The sequence below is a fragment of the Eubalaena glacialis genome, chromosome 5 (genome assembly GCF_028564815.1).
Source record: "Eubalaena glacialis isolate mEubGla1 chromosome 5, mEubGla1.1.hap2.+ XY, whole genome shotgun sequence".
Classification (NCBI taxonomy): Eukaryota; Metazoa; Chordata; class Mammalia; order Artiodactyla; family Balaenidae; genus Eubalaena; species Eubalaena glacialis.
Genome location: NC_083720.1, coordinates 36,493,308 through 36,517,213, shown reverse-complemented (window position 1 = coordinate 36,517,213; position 23,906 = coordinate 36,493,308). Strand labels below are relative to the sequence as shown.

Here is a 23,906-nt window from a genome sequence, read left to right as displayed (position 1 = left end):
GGGGAGGTAACAACAGTGTATTTTGTAGGGCACCTTGATTTAGCCTTTTGTAGACCTGCCTCCCTGCCATATTCATTTGTGATTTATGTATACTGAATAAGTGCGCCTATAGTGCAGGCAGAATAATTAAAACTGTCCCTACTTAGTCTAACTCCCAAAGATCATTCAACAAAACTTTTGTAGAATTAAAATGCAACTAAATTGGAAAGGAGGTGAAATATAATTTAACTTGGATTCATTTCATTTGAAAAATTATATAACAAAGAAAAATGAGAAAAAAACAGATCAAGCTTTCAGAAATTCAAGGTTCGTGCTTTTTCCACTACTATTTATAGATAACATATTTAGATGCTTTATGGGTATACCTCAATCTTCCAGTATTTAATGGTAGTTAGTCTAATAATGAAACTGCTGATTTAGGGGGAAAAAAGACACCTTTAGTTTGTGAGAATATTGAAAGGCTTCTCCCAAGGTAAAAACCAAACCAAAACAAAAGATTAAAAAGAAACAGAACAGAATAGTTAACCATGGAATAGCGATATTCAAACATCCTTGCTGTTACCATGATGCATGTGTGTGTGCATATGCATGTACGTGTGTGGACATGCAGGCCAACCCTTTGAGTGTATTGATAATATTTTTGAGTGCAGTGGAGAGAGAACATCACATTGTCACAAGAAATGGTAACAAAGGCTAGAGAGCTTGGACAGATTAAGGAAAGGAAGAGGAAGCATTTAATGACTAGGGAGACAGAGGCACCACAGCAGCTGGTGTTAACGAATTATGTAGCTCTTTAAAATCAAAGTTCTTTAAACCGGATCATGATTAATCTGTTGGAGTTCTGATATAGAGACCTTTTCCTGGAAAGTCTGTCACTATACAAAAGGTTCTGGGTAAAGACACAAAGGTGAGTTTTGTTTAGGGTGGGTGAAAGGTCATATACAATAAAACCATATTATTTTAAGTTTTATTATTTCAGAATTTATAATAAATTTACATAGAGTAAGATGAAGTCTTTACAGATAAAGTAATTAGAATCAATGGTGAATATTTTAAACATTTTTTAAAAAGGACTTTTTTGGCCCTTAAGAACTGTAGAAACCTCTATTTAAAAAATAAACAATTTATAATTCTAATTATGAGCAATTAATATTTAGTAAAACTAGGTCAACAAAAGGTCTAATGACTTACTCTACATACTTGCAAAAATAAAAACCTGGGTCTCCTTCGAATGTACAGCACAACATTTTAATTAATTTAGATTTTTCTTTACCTCTTGTACTCTAATCTACTAACTTTATTCTGGACATGGCAAGAAATAGTAAGCCAAATTTTCATTATTCCTAAAATCTGCCTCTTCGGTTCCAAAATAATCTATGGTCACCCCTTCCATGTTTTCATTCCTTTTGCCCATTTCTTGGGACATATTAAAACTAGCTATTTTAAAATGACCACTTCTTTTTTTTTTTAGCGTGAATCATTTATTTTTTAAATACCCAGATAACACATGATCATTTTAGAAAAACAAAAAATATAGATAAGCAGAAAAAAATAAAGTCATTCCAAATCCCACTACTCAGAGTTAACCATTGCTAACATATTGATATATATTTATCTAGAAATGTGTGTGTGTATGTAAAAGAGAGAGGGAGACTGAGAAAGGGAGAGAGAGTATGTGTGTTATTTATTAATAAAAATGTAAATATACTAGTGTTCCATAACCTGCTTTTTTACTTAACAATATGTCATGGATATCTTTCACATTCAATAAGTATAGGGCTATGAATTCATTTTCTATGGTTTCATAGTATAAAATGACCACTTCTCACTTTTAAACCAAACATATTAAAAAACCTATTAAGTAAACTTTAAAAATAAATTTTAGCATCAGATTGTTTTCACGTCATATGTTACAATATAGTTTTAATTTTTTACCTGAGGAGTTGTAGATGACTGGATGTTTTTATCCTCCAAATGTTCATTTTTTGGATCTGTGATGTACATGCTAATGTTTAAAAGTAATTTGAAAGAAAGGAAAAAAAAAGGACTATAAGTCCATCTGAAAACAAACACGGTTAAGTGGGATTAATTTTTAAATAATTTTTTAGCATAAAGTTTCACCACAGTCAAGTCAGATATCTTTATAGTAAAAACAGTCCAAATATTCATTTTAAAGTTATTAACCAAAGTCATGTGCATAAATTTAAAAAATCATTATCACAAAACAATTTAATACTTCTCAGTAGTTCATAATCCTGGGCCGTATCTTAAAAGCATGTATCAGAAAACTTAGTTCTTTATTTCATGCACTGAAATAATATGTTTGAGCTAATTTCTATCATTGATTTATTCTACTCAGTCAACTCCTGCATAAGAGACTCCAAAAAAATTTTAAATGAAATGTGATCAACTACATTAAAATCTACACCTATAAGCATGCTGTCTTTATAAATGGTCCATTAGAAAGGTCTGTGGGTCCAACACTTAAGTAAAATAAAATAGGTTTTATTTTGAAGAAGAATGAACTAGGAAAAAACAGTGAACTAGAACCATATCAAGAGGAGAATTAGTTCTGGAAACATTTATTTTAAAATATCTGTTGTTTCTACCTTCTCTGTGATCTTTGCTGCCTTTGAGTAGAGGGAGAGTATCTTTGCCTTAAAAATATCTTTCAATTCTTGAGTTACTGTTGAGGACAAAATTAAAGATTTCAAGTTTTAATTTTTAAGTACATGATAATAATGTGTTTCAAGTATCTATATTTTTTAAAAAGGCAAGCAATTTTAATAATGAAAGTTTTTAATGAAAAGTAACAATATCTGAGTGCCTACCATATGCTGGGTGCTTACATATATTGTCTCACTTTACAAAGTAAAATATTAGTGTGTAAAATTCTATAAGGAATCATAACTGAATTTATGATATTAAAACAGAAAATAACATTTATTTTTTAAAATTTGATGAAAAAATTAGATCTCTAAGTCCTTTTAAAGTAAAACTCCGTTTTAGCTAAAGGGAATATCAGAATTATTAGAATGACTACCTGTTAGCTGTTAGACCAGAAGCTAACTGTTAGTAAGCCCTATGAACAAGGAATGTGGGTGAATCACGTAAGCTGTGTCAGGTTCTGAAGGGACAGGCTTTGGGTTAGCACCATTAAAAAATCTGAACTCCAGTACACAAGAGTCAGGGCACAAAGTTCACCCACTCAGTAAGTTCTGAAAGCCTACTCTTCTGGACTCTGAAGATAAAAGCAGCAAAACAAAACAGGAATATAGGTTTCTACTCTCATGGAGCTTATATTCTTGTAGGGGGGAAGGGAAAGACAATAAACAATATTTTCAGACTGCAATTAAATACTGAAGAAAATAAACCAGCATGATGTCACAGTGGTCAAGGGGACATTTCAACTGCGACTTGAATGAGGACAAATTGTGAGCCATAACTAGGCAGATGGACTAGGAGCATGCAAACATAACATCAAGAATCATACAAGGAGAGGGCTTCCCTGGTGGCGCAGCGGTTGAGAGTCTGCCTGCCAATGCAGGGGACACGGGTTCGAGCCCTGGTCTGGGAAGATCCCACATGCCGCGGAGCAACTAGGCCCGTGAGCCACAACTACTGAGCCTGCACGTCTGGAGCCTGTGCTCCGCAACAAGAGAGGCCGCGATAGTGAGAGGCCCGCGCACCGCCATGAAGAGTGGCCCCCGCTTGCCACAACTAGAGAAAGCCCTCGCACAGAAACGAAGACCCAACACAGCCATAAATTAATTAATTAATTAATTAAAAAAAAAAAAAGAATCATACAAGGAGAGATATCAAGAAACCAGGCAGCACATTTTAAGATCTGCAACTATGTCATGATTAGGATGGCAGGACTTGGGATCCAGGGGAGCAAACAGCGCTTTAGAGCTTGAAAACCTAGATAAGGGGTCTGAAAAATAAATTTAATAGGTTAGGAGCTATAAGAGAAGCTTGATACTGTGTCAAGCAATATTTGTGCCTGGCAATTACTCAAAACTCTCTTTATATATTTGCCAAAAGTGGAATTGGTAGGTGGTATGCATAGTAACTAAAAGCAAGAACTTTGAAGCTGAGATAGAAGTGATTTATTTCCCTAGGCCTCAATTTCCTTATCTGTAAAATAATGATATAATATTGCTTAATTTATTGGTTATTGTGAGAATTAAATGATATAATAACAGCTGACACAATTTGGACTGTTAAGCACTTAACATGAATTATCTCATTCGATTCTCACAACTCTATGAATTATTTACTATTATTATCCTTATTTTACAGATGTTGAAACTGAGACCCAGGAATTTTAAGTAATTTTCCCAAAGTCACACAGCTGGCAAGTAGCATAGTTGGAATTTGAACCAAATACTCTTTAGTATTATTCAAATCCTTATTAACCTTGGTATCATCTGTCTTTTTGCTTTTAGTTATTCTGGTGATACTGCATTATGGATTTAAGTTGCATTTTCTTGATGACTAATGTATTTCATATATTTATTGGCCATTTAAATACCTTTCTTAGTAAAGTATCTGTTTAACTCTCTTGCCCATTTAAAAAAATGTATTGGCTGAATTTTTCTAATTGATTTGTTGGGAGTTCTTTATCTATCCTAGACTGGATCTTTTCTTGAATATATAAATAGCCAATATCATCTCCTACTCTGTGGCTTGCATTTTCACTCTGATGATGTCTTTGAATGAACAGAAGTTTTTATTTTAATTTAGTCCAATTTGTTCTTTTCTTCCTTTATGGCTGAAGTTTTTATTGTTTTAGAAATCTTTGCCAACCCTGAGATCATAAAGATATCTCTTTACATATTCTTCTGGAAGCATTAGTGTTTTGCCTTTTACATTTAAGTCTATGATCCATCTGGAATTGATTTTTATGTATAGTGTGAGAAAAAGATAAAAATTAATTTTTTTCCCATACGATATCTAATTGACTCAGCACCATTAATTTAAAAAGACCATCCTTTACCCATTGCACTTCAGGGTCACCTTTGTTGTAAATAAGGTGACCACATATATGTGAATTTATTTTTGGATTCTGTTCTGGTCCACTGGCCTATTTTTCTATCCTTATGCCAACACTACATTAGTGCTTGTATAATAGGTGTTGATAGAGTTGGACTGACTCTTTGGCTTTTTGTATTTCCATATGAATTTTAGAATCAAGTTGTCAATTCACAAATACACACACACACACACACACACACAAAAAAAAAACCTGCTGGAATTTTGTCTGAAATTGTACTGAATCTACAGATCAATTTGGGGAGAACTTGATATCTTAATAGTATGTCAATCCTTGAACATTGTATATCCTTCCACTTATTTAGATTTTCTTTATTTTAATAACGTTTTGTAGACCTCTAAACTGAATTTAGAGGTCTTGCACATCTTTCATTAGGCTTATTTCTAGGTAGGCTTATTTCTAAGCATTGATGCTTTTTTGGATGTTACCAAAATAGTATCATTTAAAAAATTCATTATTTGTTTTTTCTGATATACAGAAATACAAGTAATTTTTGTTTATTTATTTTGTATGTAGGCCTTAATAAGTTCACTTTATTCTAATAGTCTGTAGATTCTTTTGGATTTTCTAAGCATACAAGTAAGTATACAAGTTTTATTTATGCATTTAATCTCCTTTTCTTTCTTTACTGCACTGGTTGTAACCTGTCTTTATAGTTGCTCAATATCCTTGATGACCTTGGTATTGTCTGTTTTCAGTATTTCTTTTACTATAGATCTGTTGACAATAAACCCTTTCATTATTTATTTGTCTGAAATGTGTTAATTTCACCTTCACTTTTGAAGGGTATTCTCACTGGATACAGAATTCTAGGCTAGAAGTTATTTTCTGTAAGCATTTAAAAAATGTTCCATTGCATTCTGGCTCCCATAATTTCTGTTAAGAATTTAATTATCATTCTTACCATGACTCCTTTGAAGATAATATATTTTCCCTCTCTTTGACTGATATTAATTATAGTTACTAAAAAAATTTTTATTTTGATAAAATATGCATGACATAAAATTCACCACATTAAAGTGTGCATTTCAGTGGTATTAAGTGCATTCACATTGTTAAGCTACCATCACCACTGTCCATCTCCAGAACTTTTTCATCATCCCAAACTGAAACTCTGTATCCATTAAACAATAACTCCCTATTCTCCCCTCCTGAAACCCCCTGGTAACCACCATTCTACCTCTGTCTCTATGATTTGACTACCCCAGGTACCTCATATAAATGGAATCATACAATATTTGTCCTTTTGCATCTGGCTTATTTCACTTAGTATAATGTCTCCAAAATTCATCCATGTTGTAACATGTATCAGAATTTCCTTCCTTTTTAAGGCTGAATAATTTTCCATTGTATGTATATATATATACCATATTTTGTTTACCCCTTCATTTGTCTTTTTTTTTAGTGGTTCACTATTAATAATTTAATGATTAAGTGAGATAATCCAAATAAAATATTCAGCATAATCCCACGCATATGGTAAGCACGCCATAATGGTAACATACTCAGAAAGGAAACAGAGTTGCTTAGCTAGTTAAAGGTAGAGAAGTCAGGAGGTCTAACCCCTGGTTGAGTGGCTTCCTTATGATTTAGATTCCCATCCAATATGTGGCATGGAGAATTCAAATGGAGAAAAGAGGTCAGTTGCAGGAAAGAATGCTGATTCTTTTATTTTTTATTTTGCTTAGAACAAGTTAGAGATTGTAAGATTATAAGCTGGTAACATACTATAGTGTTCATTTATAATTTATTTTATATTCAGAACACATCTTGTTATTTATGTTTTTCAGATAGTTGTTGAAATCCAACAATGCTATGGAGCAATCTGCACGGTAAACATTTCTTTTAGAATTATCGCCTTTCTCTGCGCGCCCTTTTCCTCTTTTGCCTGTAACCTGTGCGTTGTCCACTAGATGGCAATACACCAACATAAAATGCAAAGGAAACAGCCATACTGTAGCATCTTATTTACTCGATTTAGTGGGAGATGATCGTTTTCCTGGAAAATTAGCCTGCAAGTAGTGGGTTAGGACTACATCCATGCTTCCTATTGTGGAATTAATTAAAACCAGTGCTGATGAATGAATAGATGCTGAATGAATAAGTACAATCATATATTTAGTGCTTACAATGTACCAGACCCCGAGATAGGTACTACATACATGATATGTGTCTGCTTTCCTCATATCACCACCCCCTCCCCCCATTGAACAGATGAGGACTCTGAGGATTGGAGGGTCAGTAGCTTTCCCAGGGTCATACAACTAGAGAGGGATGAAGCCAGGACTGCTCAGTGGCAGGGGAAGATGATGAGTTTGAAGCCAGTGGTCACATCCAAGTACCAGAATGCAATGGAAACATGGAATTCTACCTTAGGACTGGGCAAAAGCTATGAATTTAATCTCTTCATTTGTTGATGGACATTTGGGTTGTTTTCACCTTTGGGGCTATTGTGAATAATGCTGCTATAAACATGGATGTACAAATAACTGTTCAAAGTCTGCTTTCAATTCTCTTGCATATGTACAAAGGAGAACTGCTAGATCATATGGTAATTCTACGTTTAATTTTTTGAGGAACTGACATACTGTTTTCCACAGTGACTGTACCATTTTATATTCACACCAGCGATGCGCAAGGGTTCCAATTTCGCCACACACTTGTTGACACCTGTTATTTTGTTTTTTTGTTAATAGCCATCGTAATGGGTATGAAATGGTATCTCAATGTGGTTTTGATTTGCATTTCCCTAATGATTAGTGATGTTGAGAATCTTTTCATGCGTTTATTGGCCATTCGTGTATATCTCCTTTGGAGAAATGCCTATTCAAGTCCTTTGCCCATTTTAAAACTAGATTGTTTTTTGTTGTTGAGTTGTAGGGGTTCTTTAAATACTATGGATATTAATCACTTATCTGATATCTGGCTTGCAAATACTTTCTTTCATTCTGTGGGTTGCCTTTCCACTCTGTTGATAGTGTCCTTCAATGTGCAAAAGTTTTTAATTTTGATGTTGTCCAATTCATCTATTTTTTCTTTTTGCCTGTACTTTGGGTGTAACATTCAAGAAATCACTGCCAAATCCAAAGTCATGAAGCTTTCCCTCTATTTTTTCTTCAAAGACTTTTATAGTTTTAGTTCTTACAATCATAGTCATCTTAACATCTTTGTCTCCTAACTCAAAAACCTGGGTCCTCTTTGAACATGTTTCTATTTTCAATTTTCTGTCTTGGTTTGTGGTCATAAAGTATTGTCTAAAAGCCAGCATGGCTAATAATTTTTATTGAAAACATGATGTGTATAAGAAATGATACAGTCTCCAAATGTTATCTTCTTCCAGAAAGAAATGTGTGGTGGGGGGAGTGCTAATCACTTTAAGCAAATCAGAGACTGAGCTCAGTTGAGATAGATTTGTAACACTCAGTTTTACCTGAGTTTGTTCTGGTTCCTAGGGAATAGTTCTCTAGGAATTTTGCCTTAGATGATGCCCCCAACAAATTACAATAACCTCACTTGTTTTTCCCAGATCAGAGATACATTATTTCCCCTTGGTTCACTCCTATTGTCTATGCTTTCCTGTCCTGTAATAACTGGGTAACTTTTCCAAGGTCACAAAGGTATAAATAAAGGAGCTGGGGCCAGAATCAGGCAGTTTGGCTCCAGAGCCCACACTCTTAAAACTAAAGTGCTTATAATATATCAGACACTGTGTCAGACATAGACAAAGCTCTCACAGGGTTTAGATGCTAACATTTAGAAAATGGCCATTATAACTTAAATCTGTTTTAAAAAAAGAAAAGAAAATCTATCAAGTATCTATCTAACTTTTTGGTTTGTCTATTTTAGAAAAGAAAGTATTAAAAATAAGGGCCTGGGTCTTCCCAGGTGGCGCAGTGATTGAGAATCTGCCTGCCAATGCAGGGGACACAGGTTCGAGCCCTGGTCTGGGAGGATCCCACATGCCACGGAGCAACTAAGCCCGTGAGCCACAACTACTGAGCCTGCGCGTCTGGAGCCTGTGCTCCACAACAAGAGAGGCCGCGATAGTGAGAGGCCCGCGCACCGCGATGAAGAGTGGCCCCCGCTCGCTGCAACTGGAGAAAGCCCTCGCACAGAAACGAAGACCCAACAGAGCCAAAAATAAATAAATTAATTAATTTTTAAAAAAAAAAAAGGAGGGCTTAGGAAAAACTTGAAAATAGGGTGTAAATAATAAGTCAGAGAAGTCTAAGATTATTTAGAAATAGCTCACTGGAAATCAATTATAAAGGTGTTAAGATCCCTCTATGTGCCTCTTACCCTCCAACCCCTTTCACTGAGCACTCTGGAACTTCTGCTAGAATTATCAAACTCTCAACCTCTTATATTCTCAACCTCTTCAGAGCATTCTCTCAAATTCTGTGTCCTATCTGAAACCAAGCCCTTCCCTTAAGCATACTACTTCCCCTATAGTCCTCTTTCATAATAGCTGTTTATTTGCTTACTTCCTTCTGACAACTGCTATTTATATACTTTACTTTTAAAAAACCTTGCCTCTTTGAAGCTTGTATAGTTTGACAATACCGCTTTCTCCCTCTTCCAGTCACTGTTATTTACTGACCTTATCTTGGTCCCTTTCCATTATTCACCAAAGACATGAACAGCTGACTCCCAAATTTGTAATCCTTCTGAGTTTTAAACATACACCTGGGTAATTCATTTACTACCGTGGCTCCACATATAACCCCTCATTCTCAGTAGATAACCTTACCTCCAACTTCCATTACAAATCTTTCTCTCCCTCTTACATTAAAGGAAGTGTCCTTCCTCCTAAGGCAATCAGAGCACTTGTATTTTGGATTATATTCCTTCTTGTATTCTCAAGAATTTTATATCATCAATGATCCTTCTCTGCCTGTATCAACTGTTCCTCCTCTCCCACTTCCTTTCAACGAGATCCTTCCCAGTGACGTTTAAATGAGCTCATCTTCATAAAAGTTTCCTAGAAACCCACATCCCCATTCAGCTGCTCCTTCCCTTTACTAATAAACTTTTTGCAGAGTTGGTGGTTCTCACCACAGTCTTCTTTTCCTCACAAACCACTCACTCATCAATATTTGCCACTTGAGGTTCTACTCCTTTCACTCCACAAAATAATTCTCCTTAAGGTCATAAATAATCTACAAGTGAACATGTGACATGACGAAACATTCTTCTTTTCACTCTTATTAAACCACTCTCTTACCCCACCCCCCATCTTTCTTCTTATTCCTTTCCTGTCTTCTTTGCAGACCCATTTTCTCTCATCAACTGCTAAAAGTTGGGGGTCATGAAGGTTCTGCCCTCAATCCTCACTTCAGTTCACTGGTTGAGTGCCTCAATACTCCTTACTGACTTTAGGATAAAGACAAAAATATTCAACATGGCTGTGTTCAAACTACTACAACAAAGTACCAAATACTGGGTGGCTTATAAACAACAGAAATTTATTCCTCACAGTTCTGGAAACTGGATGTCCAAGATCAGCATCCCAGCATGGTTGGTGAAGGCCCTCTTTTGGGTTGCAGACTGCTGACTTCTCGTTGTATCCTCATATGACAAAGAGACAGCTAGAGAGCTCTCTGGAGTCCCTTTTATAAGGGTACTAATCCCTTTTATAAGGACTCTACCATCAAGACCTAATTATCTTCCAAAGGTCCCACCTCCTAATACCATCATTTTGGGGATTAAGATATCAACATATGAATAAACATCCAGTTAATTGCAATGATAACCCTACAGGATTCTGCACAATGTAGTCCATGGGTCCCTCTCAAGCCTAATTTCATACCATTCCCCATTCATTTTTTTCATTCCTAGCCACTCTGATGTTCTTACAGTTCCTTGAAATTGCTAGATTCCTTCTGCAGAGGCTTAATACTTGCTTTTCCCTCCAACTGAAATACTCTCCACCAACCTCCCCTTCATTTGGTTAACTCCTTTTTAATCCCTCAGCTCAAGGATCTCAGAGAAATATTTGTGACACCACTGCTGCCCATAGACTAAGTAAGGTCCAGTTTTTTATGTTCTTATAGAATGTTGATCATTTTTTTCAGAGCAGTTACCTCAGTTTGTAGTCATCTATTGATTAGAGTGACTGTTTACTGTGTTTGTCTCATTAGGCTGTAGACTCCATAATAGTGTCCCACAGGTCCTTGAGGCTCTGTGCATTTTAGTTTTCAGTCTTTTTTTCACTCTGTTTTTCAGTGAGAATGATTTCTATTTATCTATCATCAAGTTCATTGATTCTTTCCTAGTTCATTTCCATTCTGTTATTGAGTCCATCCAGTGAATGTTTTATTTCAGATACTGTATTTTTTAGTTCAAAAATTTTTACTTACTTCTTTTTTACTGTTTCTATTTTTCTGCTGTGAATGAGTATCTTTCCATTTATTATGACTATGCTTATCTTTACCACATGGAACATAGCTGCTTCAACATCTTTGTCCGATAATTCCAGCACCTGTGTCATTTTTGGCTGGCATCTGTTGATTTTATTTTCCCTTAAGACAATCATTTCCTGGTTCTTTATATGTCAAGTACTTCCGGAGTATATCATGGATATTTTGTTGCATAGACTCTGGGTCCTACTAAAATCCTCTGAGGAATATTTATTTTTTGTTTGTTTTAGCAGGCAATCAACTTGAGTTGGTGTAGATCATAAGCTCTCTCTTAGTTTCTGTGGCCATTGGTTCCAATCTCAGTTGTTTCCAAAGCCTTTGCTATGCTGCCTTTGGTTTGTCCCATGAAGCCACTCAGGGGTTAGTGACTTGGGCAGTGTTTTGTTTTGTTTTGTTTCTTAATATTACTTCAGTTTTTAAAGCCATTGTGATGCTGCTTTGGGCCTGTCTCATGCATGCATAGCTGGAGGTGACCCAAGACCCTTGGTTGGGTTCATGCACAGAATTCAGGAACCCCATTCTTCAGCTTTCTCCTTTCCTGAATCCACACCTCCTCCCAACTCTATTTCTCTCAAGGTCTCTTTCTGTGGTTTCTCTAGTCAGAAGATGGGGCTTTTCTCTGAGTTTTAGCTGTCCATAATTCCATAAACAGCGCCAGCCCTTGGGGAAAAGCCGCAAAAGGAAAACAACAGCAATAACAATGATTCCTCACACTCGCTTTGGACTATAGGGTCCATTTCCCCAGATCTTCAGGCCAGAAAAATAGGATTTCTATTGTAGTTTTTGGCCTCCTGTGTGGGCCTTGCATGGCTGAATGACTGGGGCCTACCTTCAGGTTAAAGCCACAAGAGCAAGAGAAACTCACCCTCATAGTTTTGACTCTCCTTCACAATCTACCTGCTTTTGTTTACTTTTCTGAGTCCTCAGGTAGTTGCTGTTTGCATCTTATCCAGAGTTTTGGGTTGTGAGCAGTGAAAAAGATGTTGTAGTGGGTTTATTCTAACTTGGATGGAACTGGAACCCTGTGCACTTCAGGATAGCGGGGACTATATGTGTTTTTTTTTTTTTTTTTTACCCTTGATCTACACAGTACCTCGTAAATGGCAGGCACTCAATAAATATTTGGGGAATAAACTGAGAATAAAAAAACGCCAGATACTCAAAATGACAACAAAAACAAAAACATTCTGCATGGTTAACAAGAAGGGCATCTTTGATAGAAAAATAAGAGATTCTAACATCTAGCATAAGCGTTTCAAATACGTTAAGAAAAAGAAAACAAATTATAAAATGAGTAAGATCCTTAATGATTATGCTGTAAAGACAGAAAAGAAATTAACAGGATAACTTCTTAGAAAACAGTTCTGCTCCTATAGAACAAAAACTTAAAGAGTGGAAGTTTTGAAGAATTAGGACTCTGACTAGGATAGATTTGGGGCATAACTTTAATGGGGGAAGTTGAAGAGGAAAAACCAAATACTTGAGTAACGTAGGGATTAGAAGCAGACTAGGCAGAATACATGGGCCTTAGCTCTCTCCTCACTGCCCCTTTCCCCCCTTTTTAATATTGTGCCTGTCTGCTTTCTTCTTTGCTCTAGATATCTCCTTATCTTTATTTTCCTTTGGACTTCTCGCTCTCCCTGGACACCTCTTTCTCTCCTATCTGACTAATTTTTTAAATGCCTATTTCCTTAACATAATATAAATTTTGTAATTTAAAATGTAGATTAAATTAAACTAACAAATTTTATCTTTCTCTTAAGAATTGGTTTTTTGGGGATTCAATTTCTTGATAGAAAAACATCTTGTTAACAGCTCTATACAGTTACTTGAAATATACTTGATATAAGCAAAAGCCTTCCTGTGTAATTCAGGAGTAACTGTGGTAATCCAAGTGTCTAATGGTTACAGTGAATGTATTCTGTTAGGAGTGAAACCAAGCAGGACCCTGCGGGGCCTTCCCAGGGGCAGACCACCCCCTACTTCCTGTTTGTAGAAAAGCTTTAGCCTCCTAGGCCTTCCCCGAGTTCCAAAGAGCATATTTAATCAGAGAAGTGAGAAAGGGCAGAAACAGAGGAAAACAGCCAAGCAAGACAAAATAATCATAGTTTAGCCATAAAACAAAGTCAAGGACCCTTAGTTCCTCATCAAAGGCTATAGATAATATTCTGAGCCATATCCTTGAGTTGTTTTACAGATACTAAAGGCCCCACCAGGTGGAAGAAGTTAATGGCATGCTGCCCACAAGCTCGTAGACCCCAGACTGGTTGGAACCAGAAGGTTGATGATGCTGACTCCCAAAATACCACCCTGTTACCTCACCACCAACCAATCAGAAGGATGTACATGAGCTGACTATGCACCCGTTGACCCTTCCCTCACCTTGCCTTTAAAAACCCTTCCCTGAAAGCCATCAAGGAATTTGAGTCTCTTGAGCATTAGCTGCCTGTTCTCCTTGCTTGGTGTCTTGCAGTAAACTTTGTACTTTCTTTCACCACAACACTGTGTCAATAGATTGGCTTTACTACACGTCAGGTGAGCAGACCCAAGTTTGGTTTGATAACAGGAGTCCTCTCATTATATGTCTAGATAGCTGGCATAATGGAAGGAATGAGGGCTTTGAAATCAGAAATATACCACTTGTATCTTGGGTAAATTACAATCTCCTGTCACCTTTAATGGGTATAGTACTATCTACTTTTCTTACTTTGTGCTCACAGCTGGAGAAAGTAGAATAGTTATCCAAATTTGAGTTTACTGGACATCATGCTTTTTGTATACTAACAAGAAGAAGACTTCATTGTGATTTTTATTCCAGTATCTTACATTTATGATCACCTCAGTATTTAAATAAAATTTTATGCTCTATTTATTGAAATAAGCTTCTTAAAATCCTTTTTGGAATGAGGCAGAGTATAAATACATACATACTACATATCTTGCTATTAGGGGATCAAGTGAGATGTTTGTACAGTTCATAGCAAAAGCTATGGTATTAAATTGATAATTTTTATTACAAGTATGTACTATCACCATATTGCTAAGTTTTGCTTTTAAAGTCGTGGAAAATTTTGATTGATTTAGAGGTTCTGTTTTCCCCTGTTTTTTTTAGAATGTCTCTTTGATTGTACATATAAATAATGGACACAGTCTGTATTATAGAAGAGCTGGGCAATCTAAGCTCTATGCTTTTAATCTGCTACATAAAATATTGAGTAAATTTCTTGTCACTTCACCTCCCAGTACCTCAGTTCCAAACCTATAAAATGGGGTAGGGAGGAAGGATGTTAGATGATCTAATGCCTTTATCAGCTTTAAGGCTCTGATTCTATTCCTTTACAGACCCACTGTAAAACAAACAGGGTGACAGAATACCGATACACACTGCTTGGGAATTTCACATTTTACATAAATATCATGTATGTATATATCACTTAATAGAAACAACTTCTTGTCTTTCCCCAGGTGTGTGTTCTTGTAGTGTATACTGTACTTTGGATTTACTCTTTTGCAGCAATGTTCAACAATAGTGACATCTAGTGACTACATGCTACATATCATTCAGCAAAAGTTTATGACCAATTCTTAGTCTTCTAAATGTGGACGATTCACTTTGTGACTTAGCTAATACCTGAAATCATTCCTCATCTCTCCTCCCTATAGATTTAAGAAATATCAATTAAATTTGACAGTTGCATTAACAATTAGATATATAATAGCTGAAAATGTCTTCAAAAAATCATAATGCATACAAGATTTAAATATTAACTATTCTAAGGGAGATTGAAACTTTTTTCCTTCCATTGAGAGTGGCAGAACTGGGAGTTGAGCTCAGGTGTGTTTCAATATGTAGTCCATGCCCTTAGCCACTATACATCACTGACACATAATAGCCATTTAACATATATTTGTTAAATGAGAGTTAGGTAAAGCATGTATGTCAATGTCTGGGTTTGTGAGTATGTATTCCTTTAGAATCTTTGGAACTATTGCTGCCTTTCAGACAGAAGTCTTTTTGAGTTTACATCAAAGATCATCAAGTAACAACAACAGTATAATTCTTTCTGAACAAATGAATTTGAGAGTTACATCCACTGAGAATACTCTTTATGAAGAGCATTGAATCTAGATCATTTTCTTTTTTAAGACAATGAGTAGCTGACATTACTATTTAATTAGGACAATACAAATCTGGACACTACTACTCCAATTCAAATGGACTCTGCCACTATTAAAATTACTATAGTATTTAGTGTCTGTTCTCATTAATCAGATATTATCTTGAATTTTTATTCTTTTCAGGTGCCTAGATTTTGTTTCCACAATAAAATGGTAAGGTATTGCACGATTCAGAGCATGTTTTATATTCTTGTCTTTTTCTTAGTACCAAACACAATGGCTTTTCTCACCCATAGAATAAAGTTACTAACAACTTGTCCAGAATCCAAGGTTTTCCACAACATGGCATCAAACCATCTTGTCAGCTTCCTCTGTAGCTCTCTTGACCCTGTATTTCAGTCAAATTAAACTGTTAACTGCTCTCCTATGCATTATTTGTTTTCTCTTATTTGCTTGGAATACCTTCCCACTGCATCTCTTCTTTGCAAATTATATCTGTTGCTTAAGGGTATTCCAGGAAAAGCTTCCTGCAAGGTATACCCAAAACTGGAAGTCATCTTCCCTTTTGAATTCTCACATCATTTTGTCACTTGCTCTACCTTCCTTCTCCCTCTCTAGTTGTCTATCCTTGGCCTTCTTTACAAGCTTCCTTTCCTTTATCTGTCCCTTAAATGTTGAGGTTCCTCGGGATTCTGCCTTCTGCCCTTTTTTCTTGTCACTCTCTCTATATATTTTTTAAGATATTTATTTTACTCCCAATGATCAATAAGCTGATGAGCCTGGCCTAGAGAAGACCTCTTGAGATTCTAACTAGTATATTTACCTAAATATTGAATATCTCTACTTGATCACCTTTATAAGCATCTTAAGCTAAGCTCAATGTATGTACAACTGAACCCAAGACCTTTCCCCACCAAATCTATTCCTTCTTCAGAGAATTTCCTATCTCAGAGAATGAAGCTACCATATACCTAGTTGCTCAAATTAGAAACTGAGGAGTCATTCCTTCTCCCCCCTTTTCCTTTCCTGCTGACATCTGGTGAGTTACTAAATCATGATAACACAAGCTCCTAAATATTAAAAAATGTTGCCCACTTTTCTCCACATAAATTGCCACTATCCCAGTCCAGGCCATAAGCACCTTTCCCTCTAAACACTATAATGGTCTTTCCAACTGTTTTCCCCACTTCCAGCCTTGGTCCTCCCCCCTGTAATTTCCATAAAGCAGAGTAATCTTCTAAAATGTACAGTGATTACAGCAAGTTCCTGCTTAATATTCTTCAATGGCATCCCATAGAAGAGAAACGTCCAAACTCCTCAAACTCAGCTTATAGAGCCCTCTGTTGTAAGGACTAACCTTGTCCTTGTGTATCTCCTCATTCTTCACTTGGCATTCTAAACTTCAACCGTACTAAACTGTAGTTCTTCAAACTTGTCATGCCTCACATCCCCAAGACTTTATACATTCTGTATGTTGCCTCCTCACCCGACACCCCTGCTTTTTTCCCAGCTAATTCTACATAGTTTAAGAAGTCATTCTTGTAGAAGCTCCCTTCAGTATGCATTCTTATTGCAGCATCCACCCCAGTATGGTAAGTGCTTGTTTAACTACCATCATTCTTTTACTTGACAAATATTAATTGAGAGTGCACTATGTAACTGGTACTGTATTCTTTATATAGAATTTAGTCAGTATAGGGTATTGTGGAAGCACATATGGTACATGGGGTCCAAGAAATGCTTCTCAGTGACTCGCATTTCTGTTTATTTTCCTGGTAGATTGAATCAGTGCTGATTTCATAATCTTTTCTGGGTTCTTTGAATTACCTAACACAATAGTTGGTAGATAAATATCTAATCCCATTAACTGTTGGATTTTAAACACATACAAAACATTTTCACATTGTAAGTGGACTCCAGCCAGCCATTACTTTCTACTTAGCAGAGCTTTTCTTTGTTATCACTTTGGATATAATGGAGTGTAAAAAGTGAAGAGGCAAACTACTATAGTGAAAAATATGGGACTTATTGTCAGAACACCATGGTTAGTAATTCTGCCACTTTCTAGGTATGTGTCCTTAGTCAAGACACTAAACCTCTCTAAGCCTCAGTTTTTTCATCTGAAAAAGGTAGCTACAAAATCAAATGAGATAAGAGAAAATAAAAGCATAACATAAAATATAAAGGGGTATCCAAATGCAATTATTATTATTGTTATTAGGGTGACTACAGATCAGGTCTCCCTGTTACTTGTCATCCCAGCTCTATAGGCAACAGGAGTTCCAAATCTCATCCTTCACCTTCCCTTTACTATTTAAAAGGTAGGCTTTTGTACTTTAATAAACACATACTCATGAAAATGTTTAAAAAAACAAAAACAAAAACAAAAGACAAATACTGTATGATTTCACTTATATGTGGAATCTAAAAAATAAAACAAGCTAGTGAATATAACAAAAAAGAAACAGACTCACAGATATAGAGAACAAACTAGTGGTTACCAGTGGCGAGAGGGAAGGGGGGCCAATATAGGGGTGAGAGATTAAGAGGTACAAACTACTATGTATAAAATAAATAAGCTACAAAAATATATTGTACTGCACAGGAAATATAGCCAATATTTTACAATAGCTATAAATAGAGTATAACCTTTAAAAATTGTGAATCACTATGTTGTACACCTGAAGCTTATATAATATTGTATATCAACTATACCTCACTTAAAAAAATAGTCAGATAACAAGTGTTGACAAGGATTTGGAGAAATGGGACCCTCATATACTGCTGGTGATAATGTAACATGGTACAGCCACTTTGGAAAACAGGCTGGCAGTTTCTCAAATGATTTAACATAGTTACCATATGACCCAGCAATTCTACTTTTAGGTATATTCTCAAGAAAACATATGTCCACACAGAAATTTGTAAACAAATATTTATAGTAGCATTATTCATAATAGCCAAAAGGTAGAAACAACCCAAATATTCATCAACGGATGAATGGATAAGCAAAATGTGGTATATCCATACAATGGAATATTATTCAGCCATAAAAAGAATGAAGTACTGATACATGCTATTATAAACCTTGAAAACATAATGCTAAGTGAAAAAAGTCAATCACAAAAGATCACATACTATATGCTTCCATTTATGTGAAAGTACAGTATAGGGAAATCTATAGAGACAGAAAGTAGATTAGTGGTTGCTTAGGGTAAGGGGTGGGGAGGACATAAGGGTGTTAGCTCCAAGGTATGCGGTTTCTTTTTGAGGTGATGAAAATATTCTAAAACTGTAGTGATGGTTATATATATCTGTGAATACACCGAAAACACTGAACTGTATCCTTTAAATAGGTGAATTTGGTATGTATGGTATGGTATGTGAATTATATCTCAAAAAATCTGAGTTAAAACAAAAACAAAACACACACAAACACACACAGATAAACAGCCAAGATATTTAACAACTAAATATTAAAGGGATAAGAGAGTCAGAAACACCAGCCTATGAAAGTCTAGAATTTAGATGTATTGGCCAAAAACCATCAGGCCACAATTTTTTTTAAAATGTTAACTGGAAGGGTAGGTGGCACAAAAGAGTAATGATCTGAACCATTTCTCAGTAAAATAGTAACCTGTTGAGCTGGAAAGTCAGGGTATCTGGGTTCAAGGACTAGTTTAGCTACTAACTTAACCACTAATACCCAGGTAGTCTACCCACCCACCACTCTGGTCTTTCAGTTCCTTGATCTCCTTGGCTCCTATGATCTTTTTTCCACCCTATCTCAGCCACTCACTCACAAGGCCACAAATATGAAATGGCCACTCAATTCCGCCCAGCTATGCTACTATGTTTCTCTAGTGTTGCTACAGACTGAATATTTGTATCTCCTCAAATTCCATATGTGGAAATCTTAACCCCCAATGTGATGGTATTAGAAGGTGGGCCTTTGGTAGGTGATTAGTTCATGAGGACAGAGCACTCACGAATGGGATTAGTGCCCTTATATGAGACCCGGAGAGCTCTCTTGCCTCTTTTGGCCATCTATAAACCAAGAACTGGGCCCTCACCAGAAACTGAATCTGCTGGCACCTTGATATTGGACTTCCCAGCTTCTAGAACTGTGAGAAAAAAAATCTGTTTATAAGACACCCAGACTATGTTTTTTTTTATTGGTTATAGCAGCCTGAACGGACTAAGACAAGTATGACTGCCTTCTATCTTCGAAATGACTATTTTATGTCTTTTCTTCACCCCTTAAACCTCTTATCCAAACATTCCACCTCTCTTCTACTGATCCTGCCTCATACTTTCTTTATGCTCACTGAGAAAAAGAGAATTAACTTCAGGCAGAAACTCTCTCATCTTCTGATCACTGAATCTACTCATGTATCTGCATCTCTACCTATACTCTCTTTCTTCCCATTACTATAAATTTTATGTTCATTTTCCTAAGCCAACATTTCTACATATTCCCTGGATCCCACCCCCTCTCACTTTCTCGAAGACTCCACTCCTAAGATATACATTTTCTCTCTTATACTATATTTTCCCCCTCTATACTGGGTCATTCCCATTAGGGTAAAAACATACTAAGTATCCCCATCTTTAAGAATCCTACTTCGACCCCATATATTCTTCTATAACCTCCATTTCTCAGTTCTTCTTCACAGTGAAATATCTTGAGATGTCTACAGTGTTATGTCCATTTCTTCACATCACATTTACTCTTCATTATGCTTGTCAAATTTCAAGTCAGATTTCTTTATTTTACCTCACCTCTCATCACATTTCAGTACCGTTGGCCATGCTTTGTAGTCTTGGCTTTTTAAGTCACCACACACTTCGGACTTTCTTCCTACTTCACTGGCTACTCTTTCTCCATCTCCTCTGCTTGCTTCTTTTCCTCTGCTTTACCTCAAATCATTGGTATGCTCTCTATGAACACACTATCCCTAGGTAGTTTTATCTACATCCTGATGTCTCTCAACTTTATATCTTTGGTTCCATACACAGAACTCAAGACTCAGAACTTACTTTAGATTTTTAATAAGCAGACCAAACATAAGGTGAGCAAAACAAAAACAGTCCTCCCTCTACACATTTTCATCTCTAGTCTTTTCCATTTGGTAAATGGCAAAACCATCCACTAGGAGCTTCTCTCTTTTTCTCACCCCTATATTTAAAACATCACCAAGTCTGTAGGCTCTGCCACCAAATATATCTCACACCCATCCATGTTTATACCACTTTAGCCAAAACTATGTTCATTCCTTCCTGGATTACCACAAGGGTCTTCTGCTCTTAAAATTGCTTCCCATCCCCTATGACCCATTCACCATGTAACAGGTGGAACAAACCTTTATACAGTAAATCAGATTATATTACTCCCTTCCAAAAAACCCCCTACTGGTTTCTTATCATACTTTAAATAAATTCCTAACTTGTCCCATGGGTAGAGCCCCATGGCCGAGTCAAAGCCCTTTGGCCCCTACCTATGCTTTGGCTCCTACCTATCTCTCCAAGCTCATCTTGTCCCACTTTCTCTACATCCCAGCTACAGCATTCTTTATGATGTTCTTTGAAAGAGTCAAGTTCTTTCCTACCTTGGGCTTCTGTAGTTGAAGTTTCCTTTACCTGCATTGCTCTGGTCCCAAATATTTCCATGGCTGGCTATTTTATATCACTGAGGTCTCATCACAAATGTCAGCTCTTCAGGGAGGCCTTCCCTAACCAATCAATCTCAAGTAACCCCTCCCTGAGGTCCTCTCACCTCACACTGTTTTACTTCTTCACTGCACTCACCATTATCCAAAATTTCTTTGTTCACATATTGTTTACCTGTTTATTTTCTATCTTCATTACAATTTAAGCTCCATGAGAACAGGAATCTTGCCAGTCTTTTTAACCATCGTATTCACAATGTCTGGCAAAATAGTAGATTCCCTAAAAATCTGTGATGAATTCCTGTCCCTGAGCGAGTCACTCGACCTCTCTAACTCACATTTGTGGGCTTACTGTTGCTAGACTTACCTCTGGGTCTGGAGAATACAAAAGTGAATAAGACATGGCTTCTTGAAAATCTCATCCATTTATCCCTTTTTTAATATTTACTGAATGTATATTGTACTATGTTCCACGTACTGCTCAATCTCGGTGTTTAGTTCCTTCTTCAGTAAAATGGAGTTTTGTTAACCAACTCTATCTCATAGGCTATATAAACAGGATGAGTATGAAAATAATATACAAAATGAGAAGTGCTATAAAAATATTACTTTATATATTGCTATGTAACACCTGCCTCTTTCCTTTTGTCTGGTACTGGCCAGGAGTTTATGACAACAGAGAGTCAACTGACAAAACCAGTAGTATAAATTCTAGTACTCACAGAAGGTAATAAATATGAATATCCATTTCATAGGCAGATAGTGCCTAAAATGTCTGGTGCGTGAATTCTTAAATGTGATAGTAATAAGTGTCAATGTCCCACACTTCTGTTGCAGTAACAGAATAACAATAACAAATAACAATACTATTTACCCCTATGAAAAATTACAGAGTGAGGTGTGACCTCTCTCGGTACCACCCAAGCCAGTCTTCCCTCTCCATCACCCCATCTGATCTTTCATAGACTACAGGACACACACAGAGGGGCATCAATGACCAGTTATGGGGCTGCAGAGCTCTTATAAGGACTCCTACATGATATGCTTGACACATGGTACCTGTGCAACAACTGTCCTTAATCCTTCAAAAGCACTGATCTAAAGGGATTGTCCACTGTGATAGAACAGGCGGGGTGAGGGGCGTGGGAGGAGGGAGGTGAGCCTTCCCAGGATCAGCAACCAATCCTGGAACACATCTCCAATCACAGGAGCTTACGAACGTTCATTTGCAGATATGCACCATTTGTACAGTAGTCTGAGCTTAAGAAAATTAATTTTTCAGTCAGTCCTGACTGACAGACATTTTCCTACTTGCGAGTACCTGTAAAATGAAAGAAACGCAGGAGGAAGGGAGAGAATAAAGAAGAGAGTTGTGGGGTCAGGGAGTAAAGAAATGAGTCAGGGAGAGGAGAGAAAGAGGTCTGTGACTGTTTTCCCCAGCGCCGGGCAAAGGAGCTCCCTAGAACTGAAGGGGACGGAAAGGCGTTCCTGGGGGCTACCAGAGAGGAAAGACCGCGGGAGGCAGGGGACTAGTGCCAAAGGGGAGAGTAAAGACAAATGGGCCGTACATACAATTCCTTTAGCATCCTCCGCTGCCCCGGGAGCGGCCCTGGCGCCCAGCAACCGCCGCAAAGCCCACGCGCAGCTCTGCGGTACAGGTGGCGGAACCTCGGAGAGCGCAGTGGGCTGCAGGCCGGCAGCATCTGAAGACGGAGGGGCGGGGCTAATGGCAACGAGGCGGGGCTAATAGCAACGAGTCGGGGCTGGCGGCGGCGGGGCGGGGCTGACGCGTTTAAGTGGCGTCATGGTCTCCCCAGGCCCCGGAGCTGGAGGGTTCTGGTGTTCTCCGCGACCTCCCGGTGTGTTTTCAGTCTGTTCAATCTTTTCCTTTCCATGTCTCAGAACACTGACCTATTGTGTTGTAAAAGTCAAGGGACGGAGTTGACTTCGGAGGGGCATTAGCCAAAAAGCAGCGCCAGGGGCTGCGCGTGCCAGAAGTAACTTGTCAAAACTCGGATCATATTTCCTCTTACGTCAACTTAAATATAGTGCAGTCTTAAAAGAACATAGTCTCTGGGGTCAGGACTGCGCTCAAATTTCAGCGCTGCCACTTTGTAGCTTTGGGACCACAGGCAAATACATAATCTCCCTGAGTTTTGGGTTTTCTTATCTGTAAAGGATGTGGTGGTGTTGTGAGACTAAATGAATTGATGCATGGTAAGTGTCTGCAACAGGGCTTGATACAAAGTAAACACACGATATTCTGTTATCAGTGTAAAACCTTTGTTTTGTTTTGTCCCCGGCACCATGAAATCTTATGTGGAAATCTTCATATGAAACAAATGAAAGCAGAACTGCTCTGGTTTAAGGTGGGCCCAGAAGCTTTGGGTTCTCAATGCCAAAGGTGGACTTCAAGTTTCCTCTATGGAATCCCCAAGCTTCCTACAATATAGACGAAAACAACTGTTATTGGAGAAAGTCTAAACTTCTTAGAAAGACAAACTGACCTTTCCTATTTTTTTTCTCCTGATACTCCAAACAACTTTTTCTCCTGCACACACTGTATTCCTTTTTGACCCCATGTTTTTTCTAAAGTCATTCCGTCTATGCGGAGTGTTCCCTCTCTCCTTTTCTTATTTATCA

General features: G+C 37.1%; 1 protein-coding gene across 1 annotated transcript in view; it reads right to left on the bottom strand.

The window, feature by feature from the left end:
- SLC9B1 (solute carrier family 9 member B1) overlaps positions 1-2,013 on the bottom strand; it is a 48,918-nt gene extending 46,905 nt beyond the window's left edge. Inside the window, exon 1 of the mRNA XM_061191203.1 lies at positions 1,936-2,013. Coding sequence (XP_061047186.1) covers positions 1,936-2,004 — 69 coding nt within the window. The 5' untranslated portion in view covers positions 2,005-2,013. The remainder of the gene's footprint in view (positions 1-1,935) is intronic.
- Between the last annotated feature and the right edge of the window lie 21,893 nt (positions 2,014-23,906).